At 38.2% G+C, this 15,509-nt stretch overlaps 1 protein-coding gene across 1 annotated transcript in view; it reads left to right on the top strand.

The window, feature by feature from the left end:
- The window catches only part of CFTR (CF transmembrane conductance regulator), a 92,765-nt gene that overhangs the window by 47,872 nt on the left and 29,384 nt on the right, over positions 1 to 15,509 (top strand). Inside the window, exons 13-19 of the mRNA XM_072871591.1 lie at positions 1,186 to 1,272; positions 2,155 to 2,887; positions 4,028 to 4,156; positions 7,143 to 7,180; positions 8,367 to 8,620; positions 9,678 to 9,757; positions 15,229 to 15,379. Coding sequence (XP_072727692.1) covers positions 1,186 to 1,272; positions 2,155 to 2,887; positions 4,028 to 4,156; positions 7,143 to 7,180; positions 8,367 to 8,620; positions 9,678 to 9,757; positions 15,229 to 15,379 — 1,472 coding nt within the window. The remainder of the gene's footprint in view (positions 1 to 1,185; positions 1,273 to 2,154; positions 2,888 to 4,027; positions 4,157 to 7,142; positions 7,181 to 8,366; positions 8,621 to 9,677; positions 9,758 to 15,228; positions 15,380 to 15,509) is intronic.

Here is a 15,509-nt window from a genome sequence, read left to right as displayed (position 1 = left end):
CCATCTTTCTTACAGAGCACTGTCAGTGTCTGCAGCTACAAACGGGGGCAAGAAAGGACCAAGGGAAAAAAGTAGTGCATGCCCTGGGTTTGAGCTAGCTCAATGGCCCAGTACCCTAAAGCCAGTCATGCATAGCTGCTAAGTCCAACATACAAATTAAAGCAATAATTTGAGTGCTACCATTATTCCGGGAAAAAACCTGCAACTTTTTGTTGATGAAAGTGCCAAGAACAGTATGAACTTTTTGTTGTTGTGCAGCCACTACATCATAATGTATGGTCAGTGAAAGCCATCGTGACAGAGGATTTTTCAATAAAGTTGCTTGGTTTATTAACATAATATACTATTATTGAGGGCTTTTTCTCCTGGTGGTTAAATATTTTCACATTGTTTAACATAATGATTTTAAAACTCATTTTTAGAGTACTTTAAAAAGTACCAAATTGCAGCTGTCCAAATTTTCTTTACTAACTATACCCTGATTCATATCACATCATGATTTCCATACTCACAGAGGAAGGCGAGGGGCCTTTTTGAACTTCTAGTGAAATCGATTTAAAAAAAACCCCCTCTTAACCACAGCTTTAGGTCTCAGTGAGCCATGTCCAGGCACATATAGCTTAAGGTCCTAATGCTACGAATAGTTTTTCATGTTCTGAACTTGCAATATTGTACAGTCCCATTTCAGATAATGTTTGCAAGATTGTGGCTCACTAACACACTTGTCTTTGCTCATCAGTTATTTCTAAGTGCTTTTAAAACTAAATGTTGAGACCTAAGTCTTTTCACACACTTATTTACATCTATGTAATAGTCCCTCAGGCACCAGCAGATGTTACAGTAGGTACTAAATCCCCAGTTAGATGGAGACTGTCAGATTCAGGCCATAAACAGACCTTTAGAGTAACCTGTGTAAAAGGCAGCTGTATAGCTTCTTTTGGTTGCACAGAAATTAATGGAAAACTAAGTTAGTTTGTAATGTGGTCTGCAGCAAAGAAAGGCTTTATTGAAAGGTGTCTTACAAGCACATTCAACGTTGAGCTCCAGCTCCATATTGATCCTGTAGAAAAGTCTATCAATTACAAGTTTTTGAGACAAAACTGTAAAGGCATTCTTTTAAAATTATATTTATGTAAATTTGTAAGACTTGTGAAAGTTAATGTCATTTCCATTTTCTCTGTTCAGAGCAGTGTACAAAGATGCTGATTTGTATCTCCTGGATTCTCCTTTTGGACATTTAGACATTTTTACAGAAAAAGAGATATTTGAAAGGTACCGTATGTTTTGATAGATTGTATTTAAGAATCCCACCAAGCAGCACAAAGTAAAACCAGAACAGAAATTTAATAACAGCAAAAAAATACTGAAGTGATCAAAATTATACCTTTTGGGAATGTTTATTTTTAGGGATTCTCGTGACTGAGTATTTTGTGTTAGCAGTAGGACAGCATACTGTGCTGGAAGCAAGCCTGGGCCAGGTGTGAGCATAACTGCTCCCTCTTCCATCCCAACATATTGAGCCTGCTGTAATCTATTACTCCTAGAGTGCATGGCTTTATATCTGGTGTGTCTGTGTACCAGAAAGGCTTTAATTTTAAAACACTTACCTGCTTTGTAAGTATAAATTTTTACAAAAAGCTATATTTTGTCTTGTTTGTCTAATCACTGAAAGACTGGTCACCTGACAGTGCCCACTGACCAAGAGATTGGCAGCAGGTTGGCCAAAGACAGGGACTTTTGGCTTGTCCTGGTGGTGTAGCTCAAAACAGTAAGGACACACAGTGCCATCCATGAGCTTTTCAGTCACCATAAGTTGAAGTTTTGAAATCGAGCTAATACTTTTAAGTTTGGTAGCAAAAGATCTAAGTAACCCTAAGAAGAAAAGAAATATTTAATTTTCATATTGAACTGTGCTTTCTGGATTGACCTGAAAATGATTAAATTTTCTCCCTTTTTTTGGTTCCTGCGATAAAGTACTCACCCTTTACACATCTCAGCCTTACCATCTCCTTTGTAGTTTGAGGGAGCACCCAAGACTGCTCATACTGGGAGGAGGGCAGGTAAAAGCAAACAGACTGAAAGTGAAAGGGATAAAAGCAACATTTAATCATGAAGAAAAAAAAATCTAATTTTTAACACTTTCCTCTTTTATAGCTGTGTATGCAAGTTGATGGCAAATAAAACTAGGATCTTGGTTACTTCAAAACTGGAACATTTAAAGATTGCTGACAAAATATTAATTTTACATGAGGGGAGCTGCTATTTCTATGGAACATTTTCTGAACTTCAGGGTCAACGGCCAGACTTCAGCTCAGAGCTGATGGGATTTGACTCTTTTGATCAGTTCAGTGCAGAGAGAAGAAATTCTATTCTAACCGAGACTCTTCGTCGATTTTCCATTGAAGGAGAAGGCATGGGATCACGAAATGAAATAAAGAAGCAATCTTTTAAACAAACATCAGATTTTAATGACAAAAGGAAGAACTCCATAATTATTAACCCCCTTAATGCAAGTAGGAAGTTCTCAGTAGTGCAGAGGAACAGGATGCAGGTCAATGGGATAGAAGATGGCCACAACGACCCACCAGAAAGGAGGCTCTCGCTGGTACCTGACTTGGAACAGGGAGATGTAGGTCTGCTTCGGAGCAACATGCTAAACACCGACCATATGCTGCAAGGTCGGAGGAGGCAATCTGTGTTAAACCTGATGACAGGCACCCCTGTGAACTATGGACCAAACTTTTCCAAAAAGGGAAGTACGACATTTCGGAAAATGTCTATGGTGCCTCAGACAAACCTGTCTTCTGAGATAGACATCTACACCAGGCGCTTGTCTCGAGACAGTGTCTTGGATATAACTGATGAAATCAATGAAGAGGATTTGAAGGTGTGTGTTGATTTACATTCATTGTGGTTTTTGATATGGTGATAGTTTAGTGCAATATACTCCTTACATATTTTTCTACCTGACTATGTCATTCCTAATGCAGTAGTTCTCTGTGGAATATCTTTTTGGAATTTACCTTTATCTGTGATATTTTTTTAACTCAAATATCATCTTGAAATCATTGAAATCCTAAAAAATTTATTTTGCCTGATTTTTTATAGTTTTTGAGTGCTATCTGTAGAGGATTTCAATGCAGAATTTTAATCTTATCTCCTGCACTTTAATCTACCTTTAAGATTACTTATGCTAAAATTAAATTTGAAACCATAACATGGAAAAACATTGTTTTATAACATTTATGTAAAATTGACATTTGAAACGTTAAGGTTCATGGAAAAAATAAAATACATTTGAAGTACTAGCACAGTTTTTAAAACTGGAATTTGATAAAATTTGACAAATTTGTCAGACTGCTTAGCTCATGTTCTGATACAGATAATGAACAGAGGAGTAAGCTGGATTTTACTCTGTTTTTATAGATGTGCTGGGAATTATGCAATTAAGGTTGAGTTTTGTACCAAGAACTGGACTAAAATTCCTTTTTTTTAATAACTATCAACTGGTCATGATGAACTCCTTTCATTTTCAAAACTGACAGCTGATTTTCACAGGATAGGAAAATTTTCTAAAGTAGTTTCCTAGGTGGAAAAAAGTCTACAAGAAATATTTAAACTCATAATTTGCTGAAGCACTGCCCATTTTTTCTTTTGCTTTATTGATCTCAGCGGAAAAAAAAGCCCTCAGAGTATTTACAAATTTACTCTAACAGCACAATAATAATCTCCCTTGAAAGAAAATAGCCTTTGATTAACCATTTCTGGGCTTCTAGTAGTGCTGGACAAATCTTGGTTGTTTCTTTCAGTGTTGTCTGAAAATTTCAAATCGTCTCTAAACTGTGTTATATCAATGATGACTCTGCCAGGCAGTACCTTCCTCTCCAGCCATTATCAGCCAATTTGAATGCTGCAGTTCAATTATTTGGAGTGAGTTAGCAGAAAGAACGGCAGCATTCATGTGTCAGAAATTCTCATATATAGATATTATTATCATTCTGACTATGGCTTATCGATTCTTTGACAGGAATGCTTTACTGATGATGTTGAAAGCATGGGTACTGTTACCACATGGAATACCTATTTCAGATATGTTACCATCCACAAAAACTTGATTTTTGTTCTAATTTTGTGTGTGACTGTCTTCTTAATTGAGGTAAGAAAATCTGTGCTTGATGCCATGTTACTACAAATGATGTTTGTTCGAACTGTGTTGTTTGTGATAAAAGGATAAATGGATAAAGCTCATATATGTATCACTTATTGGCAACTGCTGTTAAATGATATTGCAATGACTCTTCTACTGTTTAGACGAGTATTTCTCACCAAAGATAGTGATTAGTGCATGGCAGCAGAAGACCCACCTTCTCAAATTATCTTGGTTATTTTCTGCTGTGTGGTACCATAAATAGGAATTGTTGCCCTATGCAGGTCTCTTGTTCACAGGTGAATAATCTTCCATTTTCCATTAAAAGATATCTTTGTAGAGCTTTGAGGGGTTTAACAACAACAATTACTAGAATTTTTTTGATGACCACATACATAAATCCTGGAAAATTGCTTTCAAAAATGAGTTAGTAGCTTTGCTCCCAGCGAAAGAAGAGTGGTGAGCAAGGCAGAGCGCTGGATGCCTGTGACAGCATTTAAAGATGGATGAGGTGTTCCTGCAGGTGCAGAGAAGACTTTTCCCAGGTACAGTGGAAAACACTGTCACACAAAATGCTGAAAAATATCTGCCTGATCATGCAAGTCTGACTGTTTTTCTTGTAACAGAAATTGCCTGCTATTTGTCTTGTCTCCCAGTTTAGGAAATACTTTTAGCATATATACAGAATCTCATAGTGTCCTCTTTTACAATTAATATCCTAAATCAAGTGTTTTTCTGAGGGAAGGAACATGTTTCGGAGAGAAGACTGGGAGATTAATGAGACTGTATGCATATGCCAACTTATAAAATATGGTACCAATTTCTCTTGGCATTTTTCAACATGAACTGAAAGAAGAGAAGAATCCATTAGGAACACAGGACTAGTTTCTGGCTGATTGTGTCAGTGAAATGTTTTCAGCAGTTCTGTGGTGGCATTCAAACTTCTAGTATCATCAAACCTGGAGAAGGATACAATTGATGGTATCCTGAATTTACACTAATGTTATGTTGCAGGTGATTTAAATTAGTTCTTTTGGATCAGGAATAAAGCCTGGAGCTTAGACCTAGTTTGAGATCCCAAATTTTTAAACCACCTCCAAAAGCATGACAGTATTTAGATGTGTAGCTGTTCTTATCATGTAAGTTTTATTTTCACAGTAGTGGAAAATGGCTGTGTAAACCTCCAACAGCAAAGCTGAATGTGAGTTGTAGGGGAAAAGGAAATTTTAACTTTGAGGTATATCAGATTTATGCCCATATATTCAGCATACATTTCTAATCTTGATTACAAATTTTTACTTTGAAATTAGACTAAAACATTTTAAAATAATCCAAAAGCCTCATCTTCTAATTGAAGAACAAATCTTATGACAAAGAATGTATCCATCTAAGTGAAACTTTGCAGTGTGACTGTTGCTTAAGTAAAAGCTTATTGATAAATTAATGGGCTGGAAGATACTCAGTCATAGCACAGTATATATAACCTTTAGCAAATCTCTATGCATTAGATGAAATACCGTGCCAAGTGGTTATGTGGCCTGTGCTAACACTTTGTACCCTTCTGACCTTAAACAATGAAGAGAGGCTAGTGATGAACATTCAAGTGCTGAACTGAGAGAGTAGTGACAAGTAAATTGAAAGTGGAGTTTTGACCCTTCAGAGCTGGATGGGATTATCGTGGAAATGCTAGAGATGCTATTTTAGATTTAGAATAGATTGTTTTGTATTGTAAGTCCTAAGGTGAGTCCACACAGATCACCATAAAGAGGGCTTCACTTGTAGATTCTTTCTAGACTTGAGGATATGTGTGTGTGTGTGTGTGTGTGTGTGTTTGTGTGTGTATGTGTGTAGCTCACTTAAGTGGCTCAAAACTGTGTTCCCTAGATGTAACACCTAAAGACTAGGGTTGCTGAACTGGAAGAAGAGCAATTATGAATGGAAACATGTGGAAAGGCTTTGTGAAGTTATTCTGTCACAGTATTGTCTACCTTCATCTTCCCAGCTCAAAAAATATGGTCCTCCGTTGTGAGGAGTCAAGATCAGAACAGAATTCTGCTGGGAGATGTAAAAACATTATTGTGCAAGCAGCCTTATCCTTACCAATGTGTAGATTCAGGGCATCGTGGTCAAGCTTGAGTTATTTACTATAAGACCTGCAAAAGTTAGCGGTTCCCAAGGAGAAGACTTTAATTATGTGCTGAGGTATTATTGTAATACATTCCTGTACCAGTGCCATAAAAATATATGGGAAGAGGATGCAAGAAACTATGTTTAGACCCTTAGAAGAAAGATCATAGGCAGAAATAGGGCAGACTGAAATGTGGTGGACTAGATGAAGATCTCCAGTGTCTCAGTGGACAGACAAGAAAATGTGTTATAGAGGAAGCTTCTGTTGAGCACTGAAGCATCTCACAATAAAAAGGGTTTAATTCTACATTTTAAAAATATTAAAATAGATTATTTGGAGATTATGTACAATTAGCAGCCAAGCAATATCAGACAAATAGATATATCAAAAGTAGATATCAGCTAGCAAGAACAGCAATGCAAAAATAACAATGATGTTAAAGGTTTGACATTCATATTTGAATAGCTGCCTTTGAAGATATTGAGACTTACTCTTTGACGGCCATCAAGAAATATTAGTCTTTAAAACTTAAAATATGTTAAAGCATACAGTGAATGTTCCTTGTCATTAGGAATACATTAGCAAGCCTTTGTTAATAGTACGGTAAAAAACAATAAAAGAATATTTAGGCACTTGAAAGCCTGATGTAATACAAGTCTAAATGTAGCTTTCCTGGTGGGATGCACTAAATGGTTTCTGTGGAAAGAGGAGCAGATATGACAAGGTATTTGCTTCAGGAAAGTTTGACTTCCATCCATTTATAATGCTCTCTCTACAAACAATTATAAAGTCAGTGAAAGAAGATAAGTAAGAAAAAGTACACAATGTGACAAGACAAAAAATTGACTCTGTTTTCTTTCATCACAGGTAGCTGCTTCTCTTGCTGGGTTATGGTTTCTTAGAAAGTAAGTAGTGGTGATCATTTTTTGAGAGATTGGGGTCTCCTTTATATCAATTTTTACTATGAATAATTAATAAATTCTGCCAGAAGTCTATATGGATAGGCACTAGCTTATATTCAATAAAATGGTTCATAGGTGGATGATCTAAATTCCTTATGTAAGTGGTATCTTAAGCGGGTACTTCTTTAAGTGCTAACAATCAAATGGTTTGTGCCTTGTTATTGAGCACATAACAACGTACGCAAGACTTCTTTTCCTGGGTCAGCTCACTCTAGAGATGCATGGACTTGATTATCCTGAATACACTGTGGTTCACCGCTTTTCAGAGGTGCCAGGTGAGACATTTGCTTAGGAACATTTTAAGGGAGCAGTTTCTGTAAGACCCCATTTGTACCATTTCCCAGCAGTTGCAGGGTCAGGCAGATGAAGGTTAAAACGTACTGAGCAGCAGTATGGCTTTTACTGGGTTAATGCTTTTGATCGCTGTTTTAGTCCTGCAGCACTAAGTCTGTATGTTTGAGTATAGGAAGCATATGGTGACTTAGGTCTGATCTGGAGGAGGAGGGATTTATGTTCATGTCCCCTTACAATAGGTCACCAAGGTCTTTGAGTTTTAATAGTACACCTGAAGCATTTTATTTCCATAATACTTCACTTTTTTCAACACTTAAACTAATTTTTTCTGGTTAAAGGAACTGGATGCGTTTTCCTTGATTAGGCTAGTTTTGCCAGTGATTAAACTGGCAGTATATTTGCAAGAGACTACCAAAGCAGTAAATTTTCACAGCAGTTTGGAGAAAACTGTTGGAGGGGTTGTAGTTATACACCAATGGCTTAATTTCCAACTTGGTAAAAACCTTTCATTGCACAATTGCAAATAATTTCAGAAATTACTACAAATGCTGATAGGTGCCTGAATCACCAAACGTATCTGAGGAGGTGAATAAGCCATTTATTGACCTCTGAACACACACAGAGTAACTTTGCCTTAGTGGAACATGGATTGGTTCATAATTTATGTTTCATACATACAGGACAATTTTAAAAATAACTGGAAGTGTATGTAACTAACCATTAACATAGTTTTACAACAAATGAATATTGCAGTATTATTTGTTTAGTAAAGAAAATAAAAGAGAAAAAAACATGATTTCCAGTAATGCGTTTATTTTTAATTTTCATCATACAGGCCAACTTTGAAAGCAAATGCAACACAATCAGAAAACAGTACCTCTGACAACCCTCCTGTGATTGTCACTGACACTAGCACCTACTACATCATTTTTATCTACGTGGGAGTGGCAGATACCCTGCTGGCCATGGGAATCTTCAGAGGTTTGCCCCTGGTGCATACGCTTATAACAGTGTCTAAAACTCTTCATCAAAAGATGGTGCATGCAGTTCTTCATGCACCTATGTCAACATTCAACTCTTGGAAAGCAGGTAACTGAGATGGGAACTGATTGACTCATGTATGGGTTTCATTTCAATTAAACAGTTTTCATTCTGTTAAAGGATGCTGTTGCTTTCCATTTACATTTTCAGTCAAGCTGAATGTTAAAAGTTTGCCCCATAAAGTAATTTGTGAATCTTTTAATGAACCTTGATTGCACTTTGTGTGACATATTTCAGTTGTAAATTCCGATTCTGAAATATCACCTTGTAAGTTGGAGAAAATTAACTGTTAACTGTTTGAGGCAATAAAACCAGAATAACTTCTAATTAATACACTTTGTCTAAAACTGCAATAGAAAAGGTATAGTCAGCTATGTAGTGAGTGTCAAGGAATCAGGTGTGGACGATAAATAGTGCTTTATTTCATGAGCAGTCCTACTAAAATGGCATAAAACATCAGTCTGTGAATAACGGTATGTGTATTCACATTTGGCTCTGGAGTTGATACAGAGTTCGCTATATAACTGGTGCAACAAGTTCCATCTCCCGTTGTACATGAAATTCCTATCCCATACCCTTCTTACTGGTGCACACTAGATTACAGGAGGGACTGGTAAATGACAATACAACATAGGGTTTCTCCTTCATTTTCCCATTATATTCTTAATTCTGCTGTTACCTGGTGATTAATACAGTAATTCTGCTCAGAAGCTAAGAAACTGGTGTACAGACTGAAACAAATGTTGATGTGCAAATTATCTGTGTATCAGCAGAGCCTGCTGCATAAGGGGTACAGACCTTATGTTTTGTGCCTCTGTTTCTGTCCTGTTTAATTATGTTTCTTTTTTTTATTACATTTTCCTGTTTTTTTTTCTGAGATTCCAAGAGCTGAAACAGAAGTTGTGGAGCCAAATTCCTTCCTGGGGAAAGAAGCTGTAGCTCCATTAAACTGTAATGGAATTGCTTGTACTAGAAAAAATCTTGTGCTTACCCTTAATATTTTGTATTCAGAAAAAGTTGTACTTTTTGTTAAAGTAATAAATGTAGGATTTTTGAGGTGTTAAAATGTTTAACACTTTTTTTCTTTTTTTTTCTTAATCCATAGGTGGTATGCTTAACAGATTCTCAAAAGATACGGCAGTACTGGATGACTTACTTCCACTTACAGTATTTGACTTCATTCAGGTTTGTAGAATAAAAGTTCTAAATTTTGCTGTCTTATAGCACTGTAAAGTTTCAGTTGTACATCATGCAAAAGAAATAATATTAAGAAGAAGAACTAACAACTGGAATTAAATCCCTCTTCCTTCTTTTCAGTCTGTATATCTGTTTACATAGCTGCTTATCTTGTAAGCAAGTTCATTGCTTCTTTTTTGAGTACTTGCCTCTAGGGGTACCTCCACTGTTTGTGCAAACCACTTTTAGTACTCAGGCTCAGAAACATTTTTGCCCTGCAGTACAAGTATCCCTGCTGCTGCTTATATTCAACCTCAAAGGTGTAAAGGGCATTCCTTAGTTTCTTTCAGTTATCTTGGCTCAAGATTAATATTTTTTTCATGCTATCCTTTGATTGCATTCAGTCATTTTCATGACTTTACCTCCTTAGCCTCTTCTGTTCCCCGGTTGCTAGCATCACCCTTAATTTCCTTCTTCTCTTTTGTTGACTATATTCTTGGTTTTTCTGTTCTTTCATCTTCTGTGGAAACTCTTCCAGGCCTGCCTTATTGGGTAGTTTGACCCATGATGGTGTGCTTTCAACTCTCAGTTGGGCAGTTCTGCTCTTTTTTTTCTTTTTTTTTTCCCCTTCACAAGTTTGACTGCCTAATTTTGTCTTTTATCTTTCACATCTTTGTGGCTTCCCCTGAGTCTCTGGGATTTAAGCTGAGTCTGTCAGGCACTGGATAACTATTTGTGATGGATGAGAGCGTTAGATGACTCTACTCCGTGGAGGAATTTTACATCTCTAAGAGTTGTAGAATTGCAAAATTTTTATTTTTTGGATGGAACGGCTTGTTTCCAGCATACCTCCTGGGAAACTCCATTCATTGCAAAATCTTGAGTTTTGAATGACCTTCCAATTCACCGACACTGAAAAGAACATTGAAGAAACACAGAGATAGAGGCAGTGCCAGTGTTTCTCAAGTAGGATGCCTTTGTTTGCTCCCCATCCTGCCTATTCTGGGACTTTGTGGCTCTGTGTGGATCCCAGCACCCCTCATTAGTGTCCCACCACTAATGCTGCAACACCAGCTTTTCCTCAGATAGAGCCGGTTCCTAGAACATTTAAAAAATAAAAGCAAAAGCTTCCCCGGTCCTCCTGTCCTCTCTACCTTTATTTAGGAGATATGCAGGCCCAACTTAATCCACTCAAACACTCTGCTGCACAGGTTGTCTGTCTTCATCTGTGAGTTTGCTCTGCGTTACAATCCCTACCAACATGACGGTCTGATCAAAACCGGGTCCCTTTCCCTATATCTTTGTCAGTAATTGATAACTTTGGCTCATGACTTTAGAGAGGCCATTGCAGCTCCACATGAAGAGGTTCAAGGACATTACAGCTCTACTTCATGTCCTGCTGATGTCATGAAGATTCGCTGAATGAGTAAACATGGATATTGAGACCTCCTCTGAAGCATTAGTGTCATCTTTGGTGTGATCAGGATTCATTACTGTCTTTTCTGGTGTGCCATTTTGTTTCTGATATTTTGGATCTGCCATAGGGATGTTATTCCAAAATTATTTTAGTTAGTCGGTCTCTACGTTTCAAACTCTCTACAAGAAACTGACTAGTTTTTCATGTTTTCAAAGATAAGGAAAATCCCTAGATTTCGCTTTTCTGTTCTGATGCCTTTCAGAGGCTAACCTATACTCTAATGTCCCATAGGTTCACCTCTGTCTCCTCAGTCTCAACTGCAGAGGCTCCTGGATATGCCTGATAAGCTGCCCAGTCTTTCCAGGTTCTTCTAGTGAAGATCATTGAACCTACCCACTGTCTTGAATGCTTTTTACCAGTAATCCCTTCATAAGACATTTCTTCTGATCCTCCATAGATTCAGACTTGTTTAGCAGCTTCAGACTTCCATAGACTCTTCTACAAACAAAGTCAGATTCCTCTGAAAGATACAGAGAAATTATACATATGACTTTCTCCTTCTGTGCTGATTATTGCAGAGTCACAGAATGGTTGAAGTTGGACCTCTGGACCTAGGGCCTGGGACCTCTCCAACCCCTCTGCTCAAAGCAGGGTCAGCTAGAGCAGGTTGCTCAGGGCCATGTTGGATTTTTGAGATCTCCAAGGGTGGAGACTCCACAACTTGTCTGAGCAATCTGTTCCAGTGTTTGACCATCCTCACAATAAAAATGCTTTTTCTTATGTTTAAATGGAATTTTGTGCATTTCAACTTGTGCCCATTGCCTCTTATCTTCCCACTGGGTGCCACTGAGAATAATCTTGCTCAGGCTTATTCGCTCTGCACCAAATACCTATTGGGATTTATATAAATAGAATATAACTTTTAAACATAGATGTAATTTATACAAATTATTTCTATATATATACAAATTTATAATTTATATAAACATAATAAATACCATCAGATACGTATACCAAATGATAAGATCCCCCTAAGCCTTCTCTTAAGACTAAACAATCCCAGCTGTATCAGCCTCTCCTTGTATGTGAGATGCTGCAGTCCCCTTGTCGTCTTCAAGACCTTTCACTGGGCTCACTCCAGTATGCCTGTATCTCTCTTGTACTGGAGAGCCCACTCCAGATACAGTCTCACTGGTGCTGAAAAGAGGGGGAGGATCACCTTCCTTGATCTTCTGACAATGCTGCCCTTGTTGGCCTCCCTTGCTGCAGGCGTGTATTGATGCCTCATGGTCTACCAGGACCCCCAAGGCCTTCTCTGCAAAGCTGCTTCCCAGTCAGTCAGCCTCAGCCTGTACTGGTGAATGTGGTTATTCCTTCCCAGGTGCAGAGATCTACAGAAAAGGTTAGCTTCTAAATGTACTGGGATGCCTAAATCCGAGTCTTGTGGACATGGAGACCTGGTTTCTGCTAGCCTTCAGTTTATGTTCTCTGACTTCTGAGCTTTTCCCAAGAATTTGACACAAAATTTTAGAGCTGGTTCTTATTCCCTCTTCTATGAGAAAGAGCTGGTAGATGACTCCAGCTAACTCCTTGTTTAGGGACACTGCCTCCTTCTCTGTTGCAGCTGTAGGTATCATGACATAGTTTTTCTTAGGACTTTTATAGGTATTAGACATATAGGGGATCTTCCCTTTTAGGGAGCAGGGTTTTTCATCCAGGATGAATGAGGCTTCAGGATGAAAGAGGTCAGTGTTACTCTCCAGTCACTGGAATATACCCAGTGTCCATAGAAGAAGAAGTGGTATTAACCTTTACATCAATGACAAGAGATAGCAACTGTGATGTTTTCTCTGACAGCCATCTGACCTGCTTGCATACACCTTGGGTATGAATTGTAGGCAGCTAATGATGGCAGCAGCATTGCCACTAGTTTTAACATCCACCTCAGTCTTCTACCAGTGCTTACAGTGGGGTCATCATTTTTTGGAGATCCTTCATGTGACGTGCTCATCCTTAGGGTTTAATATAGTCCCACTCAAAAGGTCATAGTGAACTCATAGGACGTTTATACCTATGGTCATGACTGGTTTTCCCTAAATGATAAACCCCATTGGTAAAGCAAATTTGCTGCTGCAGTCATTGCCACCCTGAACCCTTGCTGAATTGCTGTCTCCACCACCAGCTGTGTTTTCCAAACTGGTGACACAGAGGAAGCACTGGAATGTGTCTCCCCATCCGGGGAGATGTCCCAGGCCTGAAAGCTCAGCACCTGGGGTCACTGCAGTGCAGCATTGTGGCTCTTAACTGGGCTGCATGAGCCCTCTGCTACCATTCCCTGAGCATATGCCAATGTAGCTGGCTTGTATGTTGATTTTTGCTACTGCCTTTTTAGAGGAGGTGTCATCTTCTGTTTGACTTTACACTTATTTTGTGTTCGGAGTTTATGAGATAACACAACTTTTCATATTCAACATTTTAGTGAAATAACTGTTGGACCAGCAGTGAGAACAATATGGCATCATGGTGGCCTTTGCAAAATTTGAGTAAATGATGGAAACAGGAATTAAAACAGTCACTGTGTGACTGTGTAATCTCAAGTAATGTGAGAGCTGTATAACTTGGCTCAATATCAATTGAACAGCTCATTTGCTTGTTAACAATTAGAGATACAAGAGGTACTAAATTCTGCAGTTTGAAATAATGAGTAAACACAAATCCATTCTTGCATTGCTACAGACCAGTGCTATACAGCCTGCACAAGCATAATCCACATGCATCACCATTCTTTTAAGAGAAAGGAGGAAAACAGTGAAAGAAATCTTTAACTAGTTCAGCTGCTACAGTAATTTTTTTTCATAAACTTTGACACTGCTATTGCATTGCTCGGATTTCTGATGAAAACAAAGGGTAGGAAACCTGGAGCACGCTCACCTGTTCGTGAAAGGCCTCTGACTTGGAGTGCTGGGAATTTAAATCCTTCCTTGAATTTATGTGTATGTAGTAGCAAAAGCACCAACTGCAGGTTTCTTCCTAATGTGAAATTAGTTTTGCTTTCCATTTATTTAATTGCTTATTGGTCATTTGCAGTGATGTTTCAATGCGATGTTCATCATTTTGTCCAAATTTGCAGTTTGCAGTTGCTTTAGGCTGATAAGTTTGCAGTTTGAAGTAGTTGTTTAGTGTGAAAGGTAACACCCTGATACAAAGCAGAGCTTTGCTATTCTGTGTACGCTGATATACTTGATTTTCATTAGATTTAAGTATGAGACAAAAACAGCCTAAGTGCTTAAGGTGCTTCTAGAGTAATGACCAAGGCCTGATTTAACTAAATCTGTCTGGAGTTACTGAGGATGAGGTCTTATGAGAACGGTAGTAGTCTCTGGTGGATTAAATGGATTAACTCTGGAATTATTTTGTTCCTTTTGAGTCACCTGTCACCTTAAAACATCTTTTTTTCTCCTGAAACTGCTAATTTTTTATACCACAAGTCCTCTTATGACTTATTTCCTGTCTTCTGATCAGGACGAGGAGTAGTGCTAGTTTCATATGTGAGTTACAGTCCCTTGAGCAAGCGATGATGTGTGACTTTCCACTTTTCCTGACCCTCAGAAAAACTGCTTGGTCCAGAACCTGCAGGAGACTAGCACTCAGCTCCTTACAGTCTGGCACACCTAGTCCAGACAAGACAGTGACAACACTGTTAGGTTTGGGAGGTAGCTGCAGATAGTGCAAGTGTCATTCTTACAATTTTAACTGGAGAGTGAGTGCCTAGCTGCCATTGGTTTTGTGTGACTTCATAATTTAGAAGCCTGCAATACTGGTTGTACTACAGAAAACACTTCTTCCATCTGTTAGAAAAGATTCCAACAGGTTATGGATCTGGTCTCAGTTATTCATGATCTTTTCATGGAGGTTTGTTCTCAGCTGCAAATCCTACTTAGGTTAGCACTTTATGTTTGTTGAAACAATACGTAGTTGCCATGGGAAGGAGATTCATCACCAATCTCTAGTCTATAAAATGATAAGTTTACTATATCAATAGTATTTTTCTTTCATTCTACAGTTAATACTGATTGTGATTGGCGCTATAACAGTAGTCTCAATATTACAACCCTACATCTTCCTGGCATCAGTGCCTGTGATAGCAGCCTTTATTGTGTTAAGGGCATACTTCCTCCACACTTCTCAGCAGCTGAAACAACTGGAATCTGAAGGTAGGAGCAGCAAAATTGGTAGACTTCTAAATCCACCACAAATCAATTGAGAAGTGATTCACCCTTTCACCTCTTCTTTGCCTTTTCTCTTGCAAGATGCCATTGTCTCTGGGAGCAGAACACATACCTC

This window comes from Ciconia boyciana, chromosome 1, assembly GCF_034638445.1.
Source record: "Ciconia boyciana chromosome 1, ASM3463844v1, whole genome shotgun sequence".
NCBI lineage: Eukaryota > Metazoa > Chordata > Aves > Ciconiiformes > Ciconiidae > Ciconia > Ciconia boyciana.
The sequence above is the reverse complement of the archived record's forward strand: the minus strand, read 5'-3'. Positions and strand labels throughout refer to the sequence as shown.